The sequence below is a fragment of the Notamacropus eugenii genome, chromosome 1, assembly GCF_028372415.1.
Source record: "Notamacropus eugenii isolate mMacEug1 chromosome 1, mMacEug1.pri_v2, whole genome shotgun sequence".
Taxonomy (NCBI): domain Eukaryota; kingdom Metazoa; phylum Chordata; class Mammalia; order Diprotodontia; family Macropodidae; genus Notamacropus; species Notamacropus eugenii.
The window spans coordinates 633,438,669-633,452,915 of record NC_092872.1 but is presented as its reverse complement, the minus strand read 5'-3'; the positions used below and the strand labels follow the sequence as shown (position 1 = coordinate 633,452,915).

Here is a 14,247-nt window from a genome sequence, read left to right as displayed (position 1 = left end):
GAAATAGATTGCGAAAAGCAAACAAATGGTTAATAAGATTGTCAAAGACAAATTAGTTTTTCTTTTGATGATCTCGAATTAAGATAGAGGGATGATGGGCTCTTAGCCTTAGATGGATTACATCTGATGAATATACAGAAGAATATATTTTTCTGGAGTCCTACTGTTATGATATAGGTAGCTTTAAACTGAAAATATAGTGAGAGAAGTACCCAGATACGGAACTGTTGAATCAAGAGCCATGGAGCCATTGGGATGTTTCCTGTCATTTTCTGGAGAAAATAACCAAGGAACAAAAACATAATTGATACTCATGGCTGTAGGAGCCTACATATCAATGTGCAGAGTATGGCCAGTAAACACAAGGATGTAAATATGAACTTGGGAGTTATTATTAGGCTTAGTAGGATAGAATACAAGACTGAAATACACAGCCATTTGAAGCATGTATTTTGTTCAAAAAGTCATTGTTACGTGAACAAAGTATAAATTCTTTAGCCTGATATCCAGTCCTCTTCACAAGTTGAATACTTTTCCAACCTTTAATCTTACATTGAATCAAAAATCTTGTCCTGGTATTTTCCAAGGCTTTTGAAAAAAAGCTATGTCCAGAACCAGAATGCTGTATATAGTAAGAGCAACACTGGGCAACGACTGACTTTGTTAGACTTAGCTCTTCTGAGCAATACAGTGATCCAAGACAATTCCAGGGGACTTAGGAAAATGGCTATCCACGTGCAGAGAAAGAACTCTGGAGTCTGAATGCAGATTGAAGCATACACTTTTCTCTATTGTTGTTTTTGTTTTTTCTTTCTTATGATTTCTCCCTTTTGTTCTGATTCTTTCACAACCTGACTGATGTGGAAATGTTTAATAGGATCATATATATATCAGACATGCTGACTTGGAGAGGGGGGGAGGGGAGGGAAGGGAAGGGAAAAATGTAGAACTCAATCTCATCGAAGTGCGTGTTGAAAACTTAAGACTAAACAAATAAATCTAAATGCTACATCCCATGTTTGAATTAGAAGCCATTTCAAGAATTCCTTCTTGAAATTCTTCTTGTTCTTGAAGACCCTGTTCAGATTTCCTCAACTGAAAGAGAACTTCTTCTTCTTGAATCTCCTTTTTTGAGAGATCTGAAACTTTGAAAACTACTTTTGCAGCTACCTTATTCTAATTTATCTTACCTCTCCTAAGAGTTAAAGCATTTTGCATATGTTATTTTGAGCAGTGAGGTGGCACGGTCAATAGAATACTGGACTTGGAGTCAGGAAGATCTGAGTTTAAATCCAGCCTCAGACACTTCCTGGCTCTGTGACCCTGGGCAACTCCTTTAACCCTGTTTTCCTTAGTTTCTTCATCTGTCAAATAAGCTGGATAAGGAAATGGCAAACTACTCCAGAATCTTTGCCAAGAAAATCCTAAATGGGGCCATGAAGGCTGACATGACTGAAACTACTGCAGGAACGACAAGAGCACATTGTTTCATTTGAGTCTCACGGTAGCTCTCCCTGTGTTAGGTTAGGGATGGTTTAGCCTCACCATTTATTATAGATGATGAAACGGAATGTCTTGTGGTCATGCAGCTGGCAAGTGTTAACAGGCAGAATCTAAACCAGACCTCTCCTTACTGTACAGCTAGTACAGTAATGTACAGTGATAGCATTTCAATGCAAGAAAGATGCTTTCTTCACATAGTGCTTGCTTTGAAGGGGCTGCCTGTAAGATTAATGTGAAATACTATATTTGCCATCCTTCTACTATACTCAGGATCTCTCAAAATTTCTGCTGTGCTGTCAGCTCCTAGAAGGCATGTAGTATGTCTGATTTTATCTTTTAACTATGGCATAGTTGTTTAATATGTAGTAGATGCTTAATAAATAGAAAGGGTTCTTTTGTGGAAATCCAGTAACTTGAGAGGAGAATTATGATTATCTTTTTGGTGGAGGATAAAGGAATGAATGGAAAAGCATTTATTAAGCACTTAGAGTAATAATAATAACATGTATAGCACTTACTCCATGCCATTCAGTGTGCTAAGTGCTTTTACGAATATTATCTCATTTGATCCTAACAACCTTGGGAGACAGGTGCTGTTATTATCCCCATTTTGCAGATGAGGAAACTGGCAAACAGGTTAAGCGACATACTTGTCCTGTCCAGTGTCACACAGCTAGTGTGTATCTGAGGCAGTATTTGAGTTTGGGTCTTCTTGATTCCAGGCTCTACTGTACTACCTAGCCTCTTTTTTTTTCTAAACAAATCATAATATAGTGACAAAATTAGTTTTTCGTGAATGTTATAAACATGACTGATTGTGAAGGTAAGAAATGCTGTTGATTTCTGTGGAGAAGCTGAGTAATACTTTTTTGGGGAAGATAATGAAATTTTTTTTACATGTATTTTAGTTGTTAGTAGATTAGTTAAGCCTCAAGTTATGCCTTGAGTTAAGCCTCAAGAGATGCAGGACTAGAGGAAACGTTAGAAGGTAGGACTCAGGAAAGAGAAAGCATGCATGCATTGCATATGCATATGAATATAATATTGTCAAGACATTTTTACTTTAATGAGGTAATTGAAATACAGACAGATAAAATGATTTGTCAAACATATTGAATAGGGAGTAGCAACCAAACTCCTTTCTATTTCTTAGTTTACTGCTCTATTAGTACTGAAACATTGAACAATCTTATGATGTCAGATTACATAGGTATTTTTTCCCCTAGCTTAAAAAAAATAAATCTTTTCCAAATTGTTAAAATGGAATAATAAATAATGTTCTTATTTTCTCTTTCTTTTAGGCATATACAAGCCAATTTGTATCTTTGGTGATGTTTGCCCTTATGATGTGTGATGATAGGATTTCAATGCAAGAAAGACGCAAAGAAATAGTGCTTGGTTTGAAGGGGTTGCCTGGTAGGTGAATGTGAAATGTTATTCTTTTTTTTTTTTTTAATCTTTCATCCATATTCTGTTATCTAGGATGGGTGAAATGTAATTTGTTTCTGAGAAATTCTCATATACTTTGGAGAATTAGCTTCTAAAATAATCCATAAAATTTTGCTGCACAGTAAAAGAAATCCCTTCCTCCTCAGATCATACCATTAATGTAATTATTTCTAATTCTTCATTGTGAATATACTTGGACAGTTGTGTTATCCTTTTTCTTACACTTTCATACTTTTTCCCCTTTTTTTTCTTTTAACAGATTTGATAAAGGAAGTGTTGAGCATGGATGATGAAATTCAGAAACTGGCCATAGAACTTTATCATCAAAAATCAGTATTGATTATGGGACGTGGCTATCACTATGCTACATGCCTGGAAGGAGCCCTAGTAAGCATCTGCTTATTTATTTTGAAGTCAGTTTAACAAAATAATACTTATCTGGAACTAGAGAATTTGAAAACTTGTCAGAGTGCTTATATATCTTTGGTTTCTCTTAAGGAAGTACATACCAAGTATTTAATGTAGAATTATATTTTGAGCAAGAATACATTGTCATAAGATTTGTCTTTCTAAAAAAAAGCAAAAAGTAAACTTTCACATAATGAATTTTGTTTAAAATAATTGAGAATGTAGTCATAGAAATAATAGTTTTTATGAGTGCTGAATTATGTTCTTACTGCTGATATAGACTTCATTTCTTTTAGTCTTAGGACACAGCTACTCATCATTCATACGATCTATTTCTGTTTTTTATAGAGCATCTGGAGTAAAAATTCCACATCAGCTTAAATATGTTACACTTTTCCCCCCACAAAGCTGACTTATATAACACTTGTGAGCTTATAATCATTGTGATTTTCAAACCTGCAAACCCCTTGCCCCCTTTTATTTTTTCTTCTAAAAAATATTCTTTTGGGATGTAGCATCTATTAGTAGTAGCCTGTATCTCATTCAAAATTACATATCGGATGCAATTATGTAATTAATTTGTCCTGGAATTGAATGAATTGTATTTTCTCTGCAATTTTTGTATTATTTCTACCATGCTGACAGTCTGAAGTATCCAAGTTTAAAAATGGATAGGAATATTTTAAAGATCTTTATGGTATAAATGCATGCATCAGGCCTTAGAAAATGTGGAATAATAGATTAAAATTAAGTAGGATTTGTTAAGGTAGGTGGAATTTCTGGTATTGTTTTGTCACACTCTATTACTCAACTCATTTTGACCTCTTATCCCCCGTGCCTAGAACTCTTCCTCCTCATCTCCACCTCCTGACATCCTTAGCTTCTTTCAAGCTTCTAGTCTCACTTTTTCCAAGAAGTCTTTCCGAGTCCCTGTTAAGCTTAGTGCCTTCCCACTGAGATTATTTTCAATTTATCATGTACATATTTCTGCATAGTTGTTTGCATGTTATCTACTCCATTAAATTGTGAACTTGAGAGCAGAGACTGTTAATTGCCTTACTTTGTATTCCCAGCACTTAGGTCTGTTAGCCATCTTTCTGTTCATGAAACTCTCTGAATCTTAGTATATATAGTCCTCTGACAACAGGAGTGCATATGTTAGCTGAGCCTATGCTTGAAATATTTCTAAATTTGTATGACTTACCAGAGTTCAAGTCATGTTGACTCTTGCCTTAGAAAACTTACGGTCGCCTCCACACAGGATGAGGCATCTATTAGCAGATGTGATGAGATTTCTTTTTGTTTAAAATTGGAGAGAGGAAAGACTGAATGAGGGCCTAATGTATTTGGTTCTTTTCCATTAGAAAATCAAAGAAATCACGTACATGCATTCAGAAGGTATTTTAGCTGGTGAATTAAAACATGGCCCATTGGCTTTGGTGGATAAATTGATGCCTGTCATCATGATCATCATGAGAGATAACACATACGCTAAGTGCCAGAATGCTCTACAGCAAGTTGTTGCTCGACAGGTAAGTCACATGCTAATTGTGCTGCATTAATTTTTTTCATTCACTTTGGCGATAGAAGGCTTTAGATAATAAAGCAAAATTTTTAAGAAACCAGTTATCTTTACATTGTGATAAAGCTCCGGAGGACTCTTAATTTTTTTTTTGGAGAGGGGAAGGCAAAGCAATTGAGGTTAAGGGACTTGCCCAAGGTCACACAAGCTAGTAAGTGTCAAGTGCCTGAGGCTGGATTTGAACTCAGTTCCTCATGACTCCAGGGCCAGTGCTTTGTTCACTGCACCACCTAGCTGTCCTGGAGAAGTTCTTTATTAGAAGAATTTAATGCCCTTAAATTAATTTTTCAGTTTTACTTTATTATGGAAGAAAGCTACTAGTTTAGATTTCAGTATTATCAGGGGAGTGTACATGGCTTAATTTATTTGACTTCTATTTTCCTAAGGAAATAAATGCAACTTTATTTATTTGGATCAGTTGCTATTCGGTGTTAGTATTCAGAGATACCACGTTGGTGTAAATATAGGCCACTCTTTTCCCCCAAATCTGGTTTGTATAAAAACTCATTGCAGTGTGTAATTGCACTGTCCTAGGAGCTATTCCCTTCTTCCTCTTTACCCCTTTTTAAAGAATTTAAATTTTGTCCCAAAGCTTGCATCTTTGATGTTGTTATCTAGATTGCAGAGGTGACTTTGTGGAGATAAGTCACAAATGGATAGGGAGGCATAGGTGTTCGTTCTTATAGAGAATTTCCATGCTTTTCAACTGAATGTGGGAGTGTTCTGTCAGTGAAATGAGACAAAAAGGGATGAGGAGGGGAAGAAGAATTCTGAAAGTAATCTTTGTTAGCCCTATTGACTAGCTTGGCCGTGAAGAGTCTATTGAAGTTCTGTAGGCCAAGTGCTCCCTGCCTACAAAAGTGCATAGTGATAGGAGCTTTCTTTTCAGAGAATACTTGACTCCTAAATGCTGGCCTAAGATGGCAAAGGCAGTTGGATTTGGAGAGACAATAAAGGAATTGGGGAGGGAAGTTTTCATTTGTTCTTAGTTCTAAGGTGCCTGTGAATTCTTTGTTGGAGATGGTGGGGAAAATACTGTGTTACAAGCGAAGGATGAAAGTTGGTGGGTGAGGCATTACCATCTGAGGGAAAGAACTAGTAAAACAGTCCTTTCTTGAATATACCTGGGATAGAGATGTCAAGAGGCAGTTTCTCCCAAATGGGACAGTGTTTTTTAATACTTAATTTTGTGTAATTTATTTTTCTTTGTAGGTCTGTTTTTCATATATATATACACACACACACACACACACACACACACACATATTTACTTTTAGAGAGATTTTATTTTAGGGTTTATCATATTTTGAAAGACAGTATATTTGACAAACTATACTATTATGAAATAATGTAAAAATTTACTATTGACTTATGCTAATTACTAGTTGGGCAGGTAGACAGATGGCTCAGTGGATAGAGTGCTGGGCCTGGAGTCAGGAAGACCTGAGCTCAAATCTGGCCTCACACACTTACTAGCTGTATGATCCTGGGCAAGTCACTTAATCTCTGTTTGCCTTAATTTACTGAAAACAGAAATGACAATCCACTACAGTATCTTTGCTAAGAAGACCCCATGGCCAGTATGGTCCATATGGTCATGAAGTTGGACACAGCGACTAAATGACAACCACACAATTGCTGGTTAGATGAATCTCATGTTAAAGGAGGAGAGTGGAGATGGAAGGGAGAAGTCCTGTTTTCCAGTGTCATTGTTACATCTTTTTGGTTAAATCTTTCTTTAGGGACGACCTGTAATTATCTGTGACAAAGAAGATACTGAGACTATCAAGAACACTAAGAGGACAATCAAGGTGCCCCATTCAGTGGACTGCCTGCAGGGCATTCTCAGTGTTATCCCTTTGCAGCTGCTGGCTTTCCATCTTGCTGTTCTGAGAGGATATGATGTAAGTGGCCAGTTACTACAGAGTGTTTGTATCTTTTTTCATTTGTTTGCTTGACTGCTTTTTCAGCTTTAGACTAAACTTCTGTTTTTATCCACTTACAGCCTTAGAGAGTTGTTTGGGATACTGTGTCAGTGTCTCGCCCAAAAACCACGCGCAGTCAGTTTGTTTTAGAGGTGGAACTTGAACCAGGTCTTCTAATAAAATTTTTATAAGTTTTTCATACAGTACTAACATTTAGCAAAAGCATTTATACGTTCTCACAACATCTTGAATATTTTTTTCCAAGAAAAATTTTGTAGGTACTGGATGTGGCACTGTGTATTATCACAAAAAATGAAATTATATTTGAACAGATAGAGAAAGTGTGTATCATGATGACTGGTAACCAGTGTTAAAGTCATCCCTGAATCAGCTCTCTATGATCTGTGATTGATAAGCTCACAATTCCATTTAAGTATTTGAGTTTCCTTAAAAATGTTTTGGTAGAAAAATATCACATGGCACATTTGATTACTTTCTGACATGAAGTTTACAAGTTGATCAGCTGTTATTTCTTAGGTATTTCCTGATGTGTTCATAATGGTTCATAATAAGTAAAATACCATATTTTACTTTACAGATACAAGGAAATGTTCTCCTTTCATCTGAAGAAACTAGATATCATGTTGCTAATAACCTTGCCAAAACACTTTAGAAATTTTTTCTTTTCCCCCACATTAATTACATTGTTTAAATTTGTCTTGCCTTAATTGGGCATGTAGGATTAAGGATAAATTTATATTTTTTGATTGTAGGAGTTTGTATAATTTCTAATGAATAGATATAATTTTTCTTTTAATATAAGAGAAAACTTGTTTATAGAAATAGAACAGTTTCTAGGGCCTTCATTGAAGAGATTTTTTTGAGGGGATTTATGATAACATTGAAAAAAGCCAGTGTATAATTTCTGTTTTAGAAAATAATTTTTAATATTTTTTTATTTTTATCTTCTCTTTATAGGTTGATTTCCCAAGAAATCTGGCTAAATCTGTAACTGTGGAATAAAGTACATCTGAAATAATGGAGATAACAGTGAAAGAAGCTTTTTTGTATCAAATAACTTGATCTTTAAAATCCTCCCCTTCTAGCTTTATTTCATTAAATCCAGATTTATCAACTATTATTATTTTTTCAACAATTAGTGGTTGTTTTTTGGTTTTTTTTTTTGGGTAAAAATGATTTCTTATTTTTCCAACCTGTATTGTTGTTGTTGTTGTTGTTTCAAATGATGAAATTTCTGTCAGGAGGAGGTCTTAAAACTACCATTTTTCTTTAAAAGATTGTTAAGACTTAAGTTTTGAGCCTATGAAGAAGGGTTTTATTTTATTAAATAGTGTTTCCTGTGCCATGTTTTATTCATTCAGACCAATGAGATAGTGCATTTTATTGAATTGTCCAAAGCCAGTGTTGATATGTACCAATACCTGGAAACTACATTCAGACTTTACTAAAGAAGATATAAAGATGTGTGGCTTTGATTTATTTTGAAACTTGTTTTGTTTTTATTTGTAAAATTTGTAAACTGTAAATTTTATTGACTAAATTTTATTAATATTTAACACTTTAACTTCCCAAAGATGCTGCCTATTGTAATCTACAGGTAGTAACAATTTAGGAGAAAATTATTTATTAGGACAACAGGTTTTTCTAACTCATACAGAACATACTTGTAAACTTTTCATAGTTTAGCTCTAAAATTTCAGCTGCTTTTAGGTAGCCTATAGGAAATCCAGAATACAGTGGTATTTTTCATTGAAATTCAATACACACAGACTGAAGATGCTTTTCCTTTGTCTATCCAACTAAATATAGCTGTTTTAAATTTTTGTGGTATTGATGTCCTGTATTCATGGCAACTGACTTATTTATTTAACTGCTTCTTGAAAATACAGACTAGGGATGCTATTAAATGCTTGCAAATGTTATTAGTCCTGGTGTTTCTAATGTGGAGCCCCTTAAGCACAAAAACATGGAACTGCCCCCAATGCCAGCCTCTTCTGCTAGCCCTTTGAAGAGTCATGCAATGACATAACTACACTTGAGTGCAAACTCTTATAGTTCCTTGGTGTCAGTTGGGCTGCTCGTGGGTTGAAGAGAATTTAGAGGAACTGCATGCAGTTCCTTTAGTTATGATTTGCCTTCATCTGGAATGGCACTGAGAAGGCTGGACTGAACCAAACTGGACATGTTTTTATTTCCATATGTAAAGGGTTTGTTTACATTGCATTATATTCAGTATTTCTTGGATTTTACTCTTTATGTTTTCTATATCTATTTACTGGGAGATAAATTTGTAATGAAGGAAATATAAATAATTTTGAGTTGTCTTCAACTGGTTTAATGCCAGAAATGGAAACTGCTAAGAGGTTAATTTTAATTTCAATAAACATTTTAGCAACTGTTTTGCATGAGAAAGATCTTGTACTAGATGTTGGAAGACACAGATAAAAAATGAAAGCCCTTGTTTCAGGGAACTTAAAATCTAGTGAGGTGGGTGGAAGACACATAACCTTGAAGTTAATTAGGGATACAGGTTGGACTAGTGACTTCATTGGTGTCAGAAACCCCTCATTCTGCCTACGTAGGTCAGCACTTTTCTCTGTACCTTAGAGGCTTTGCTTTCTAAGATTACAGTTTAGAATCTAAATTTGAGAAGTTCAAGGTGGAAGTGAAAGCTTGGAACTAGGAATATCATTGGAGGCAGAGATATTTATTGAGGGATTCTATATGGAGGGTAGTGAGATGAAAGAGGGCAGGATGAAATCAGGAGTAGGAGAAAGTTTAATTTGGCTGGGATGTACAATGTATTACGGGCAGTATTGTGGAATAAATTTTGGCCCAGGGTAAGTTGGAGCTAGATTGCGGAGGGCTAGGCTGAGGAGTTTATAGTTTCTTTTGTAGGCAGTGGATGAGGAGATTAGGAGGGCTTTCCAGCATGGAAGAAATGTGGTCAGACATTAGGAAGATGACTTTGGCAACTGTGTGTAAGAAGATATTTGAAAGAGCATCTGACTCTGGAGCCAGCAAAGTCTTTGTGGTATATAATAAAAGCCTGAACTAAGGAAGTAAGAATGAAAGGAGAGGAATGAATGCATGGTAGATGTGTATAGTATGCATTTTTATACCTAATGCTAGTTAATGTATGAATTGAGTATAGGAGGTATTAACACTCCTTGAAGTCAGTGATTTCATCATTTGAAAGTAAATTCCTTAACAATAGGCACTATCATAATTCTGCATTTGTATCCCCAGCCTTAGTACGATGTCCAGAATGTAGGAGGTGCTTGTGGATTGATAGTAGATTTTTGATTAGGATTAGGGGAGGGAGAAGGAGAATATTTTATGTTGTTTGGTTAATTCCTTGTTTTCTCAATGTTTTGTCATGTTTAACTTGTTAAAGTAAGTTGGGAAAATTAAGGAAATTGCTTATTGCCCTATTATTAATGTTTATTGTGGAAAAAATAAGGAAATTTAGGAACTTCAGTTTTTTACAAAATTGAAATTGCATCATCTTTTGTGTTAGCAGAGATTGGGCTAAAAATTGAGATTATTAGCAGTTCTGTTGTCTTCAGTAAGAACAAGAAATTCATCCTGTGTTTATGACGCTGGCATTTTGGGAAAGAATTGATATGAATAGAAATAATTAGGTAGTTCTATTATAGATTTAGATTTGGAGAAACCTTTATTAAGTAGAGTTCAGGCTCCATCCCAGTCAGTAAATATATTTAGTTTCTTTAAAAGCTGCACATGAACTTTGTTTATTAGGACTTATGGTGGTCTGATATTTTGAATAAGTGGTTTCATCATGTGAGCTTTTGGTGTTCCTTCTATTCTTAATTTTACTAAGGAGTCTTGATAAGTTATAAAAAATATAAGGTCATCAATTTATAGAAATGAGACACAATTCAAAATATTTAGATATAAATTAGATTAAAAAGAGAAATATTGGAAAAAATTTTGCTTTTGAAACTACTGTAAAGCCAGAGGAGTGAATTCTCCCTACTCACTGTAGTTTTATTTACTGAGAAATTAGTTGGTTTAATTGGTAAACACTAAGGTGTATGTTAATAAGAATACACGTTTACATATTCCTTCAAGGTTTACAAAGTGAACATCATGAGCACATATGTCCATTTTATAGGTATTAAGGTAATTAGTGCAGGTAAATCACCAATGTGTTATAGACTTAATACAGTTCAAATTAGTTGGTGCAAGCCACAGTATAAGTTGATAAGGAAACCCTCTCGTTTAATGAGTTTTATCTGTACAACAGGTGGTTGTCTTAAGCTTATTTGTCTAATATTCAAGTAGCTGGATTGTTTTGGATAAGCAAGAGAAGAGTAGAGCTAGAATAGAGGGGTAGTATTGTGAAAAGGATTTATTCTAGGGTAAAGCCAAGATGTCAGAGTGAAAGGTCACAACTGCTAAGTTTTCCCCAAAGTATTGCCTCCAGAAGGACCACAGAAAGTACTAAGCAGAATTGTGAGTGGAAAAGCCAGTATTGTCACAATGAGTTAATTCCAGTCCAGGGCAACCTTAGGAGGAGGACATTAGGACAATGAGGTGGGAGCTGGCCAGAAGTGCAGTACCCCCAAAAAAGGAGCATGGAAGTGACAGTGGGCTCTGGGGTATCAGCACTGCCCAGGGATGCTAAAGGGTAACATTTGGACTGAACTTGTGGTCAGAAAGATTCCAGGGAACAACTTGTACTAGCGCTGGGCACAAGCCCAGGGGCAATTGGGCAGCCCTGTTGCCTGTTACTCCATTCTGGGTTGCAGACCCAGGCCATAGAGGGTAGAGAATGAGGGATCAGGGACTCATGTCTGTATAACCAGAGTACAGGTCAGGAGGGCAGTGACTGTACCACTATGGATCACCACCCTGGAAGCACCAAACAGACCCCCCCGATTGAACTGTGAAAGCAAAAATTCAAGCCAATCCTTTTCTCCAGAGTTGAGCAGAACCAAATTCCAACAAAAGAACTGGAAAAATGAGCCAACAATAAAAAAGGAATCTGATCATAAAAAATTTTTGAGGTGACAGAAGCTAAAGACACAGATTTAGAAGACACCATCTTGAAAATATATATAATTAAAGCCTCAAGGAAAATGCAGATTGGACACAAGCCCAAAAGAGCTAAAGAAAACAGCTAAAAAGGAGCAAAAAAAAAAGATTTTAAGAAAATGATTTATTCATTTAAAATATAGCTTTTGGGAGTGGAATTTATAGTGAAATGAACATTCACACCAAATAAGAAGGCATTTTAAAAATTGGATTAGCCTAAGGCTATGAATTTGTTCATGTTATAAGATGCTCAAAACAATAGTAATCTAAAATTTGAAGTAATTTCAGATGAAAGTCCTACTTAAAAAGAGACTTCATTTAATTTTGATATGAAAGTGGGATCGTTTTGATAGTACAACTAATGTAAGTGCTATAATTTTTTTAAAAGACAATCTTGCCTCATAGTAGAAAATCCTGTATTTATATTCATCTTTACTCTGTTCTAGAAGTTAGAACTACCCTGATGGTAACCATTTTAAGTATGATAGAAATTACATAATTTTACCGAAGTGATTAAAGTGGATCTGTGACAATTGAAGTGTTAAGGGAAAAGAGTTAGAAAACTAAATCTTTGGGTTTTTCACAAATTTAGGACTTAATCTGTTTTCTTATGTACTAGTTTTACAAATATGGCTAGACTAGTTTACTTTGTTTTAATTAGTCTCATTGATTTATATAGATTATGGAGTAAGCATATTTAAATACTTATCAACCTTTCCTATAATATTTGAAGATCATTTTAACTTTATATCACCTTTAGTGATTTCTTTTAGCTTTATATTTTTAACTTGGGTCTTCAGTCTGCCAGGGAAGTGGGTTGGGGAGAAAGAATGTTGGGAGCAGCAAGTGTAGAATAACCTAGATGTTCACCAAGGTGATTATAACAGGTATACAAATTTAGAACCACAAGAGCCTAAGAATTTGAAAATTACAATTAAATAGCAAAACTATCAATGATATTGTATTAATTTATATGAATGTGAGCTTGATATCAAAAAAATCATGTCTTGAAGAAGTTATGAAATCTTTGAATCATCTAGCATTTTGCCATGCAAAATGGTATGAGTCATTATAGAAAGGACCCTGTTAAGTTTCCTCATCTTGCAGAGGCTAGACATAAAGTTGCCTAAACAGAAACCTTCCATTGGCTACTGTGTACTTCATGAATATTTTAGTATCCATCTTGTCTTGGCGTACTTATTAATGACTTCCTTGTTTCTTGTTCTTTGACATGAATGTTTTACTTTTAGAGCCAGTTATGCCTTCTTCATGTTAAATTACCAGGAGTATGCTGGGATAACCAAAAACTCACTGATAATTGCAATTGCAAATAACATTGTTGGTAGTCAATGAGTATACACTTCTGCAATTGTGTTACAAGTTGTGTACTGTATTAAGAATGTTGCTTGTGTTCAATTTGATTTCCAGTATAGTCTTCTGATTCTGAATGTTCATCCCAAGTACTCCACCCAAGTTTTAAAGGAACTGATATTTGACTAATCAACATAATTAAAATTTATTGGAACCTTTTATTTGAGGAACTGAAAAATAAAGGGGGAAGAGAGGTTCATTTGCAGACTGTAAGCTCTCAATTCTTGGTGTTGCACCTCACAATAAGCCTTTTGTCCCTTCAAATCACATCTCAATTATTTGCTAGAATGTATGGTTATTATAGCAGTGATGAAAAAGTGCTCTTGCCATGTTGGCTGCATTTGTTATCTGCATGGCTTGAAGGTATTTGGGGAGCAGAACTATTAATCTGTAAGTTCTGTGTGGTAGGCATTCTTGGCAATTATTATGGTAGAGCTGTCAATTTGCTGTTAGTAATAAAACATTTAAAAACATTTTAAAAATAAAAGCTTTTTAGGGCATGTATTAAAATATTACTGCTGTTTTAAAAATACCATTTTTATTGACAATCTATGGTGTAATGGAAAGATTACTGGGTTTAGAATCTGAAGACAGATTTGCAACCTGAGTCCGTTACTATCAGTGTGACTTTGGGTAAGTTATTTTCCTTCACTGGTTTCATGATGAGGAGCTTAGACTAGATCATCTCTTAAGTTCCTTTTCAGGTTTAAATCCTATAATCTTAAAGTAGGTTTTTCCTGGCAATTGAGTGACTCATTATATTTAATAGTGTTGGTTTGAAAGGGTTAATGTGTCTCTTGTAGAGAATTTTCTCACAATCTATCTCTGTCCCCTTTCTACCTGTAGGCTACTTAAGAAGTTAAACTTTTCTTATTCCTGAATTTAACAATTTCCTGTTTATAGCATTCAGAACATCACTTTTTATCC

The 14,247-nt window shown here is 34.9% G+C and overlaps 1 protein-coding gene across 3 annotated transcripts in view; it reads left to right on the top strand.

Annotated features, from left to right (window-relative positions):
• Positions 1-8,711, top strand: part of GFPT1 (glutamine--fructose-6-phosphate transaminase 1) — a 59,827-nt gene extending 51,116 nt beyond the window's left edge. For all 3 annotated transcript variants that reach the window (XM_072635324.1, XM_072635323.1, XM_072635325.1), the window contains 5 exons: positions 2,805-2,919; positions 3,212-3,339; positions 4,725-4,892; positions 6,685-6,846; positions 7,846-8,711. In XM_072635324.1, coding sequence (XP_072491425.1) covers positions 2,805-2,919; positions 3,212-3,339; positions 4,725-4,892; positions 6,685-6,846; positions 7,846-7,890 — 618 coding nt within the window. In that variant the 3' untranslated portion in view covers positions 7,891-8,711. The remainder of the gene's footprint in view (positions 1-2,804; positions 2,920-3,211; positions 3,340-4,724; positions 4,893-6,684; positions 6,847-7,845) is intronic.
• The last annotated feature ends 5,536 nt before the right edge of the window (positions 8,712-14,247 follow it).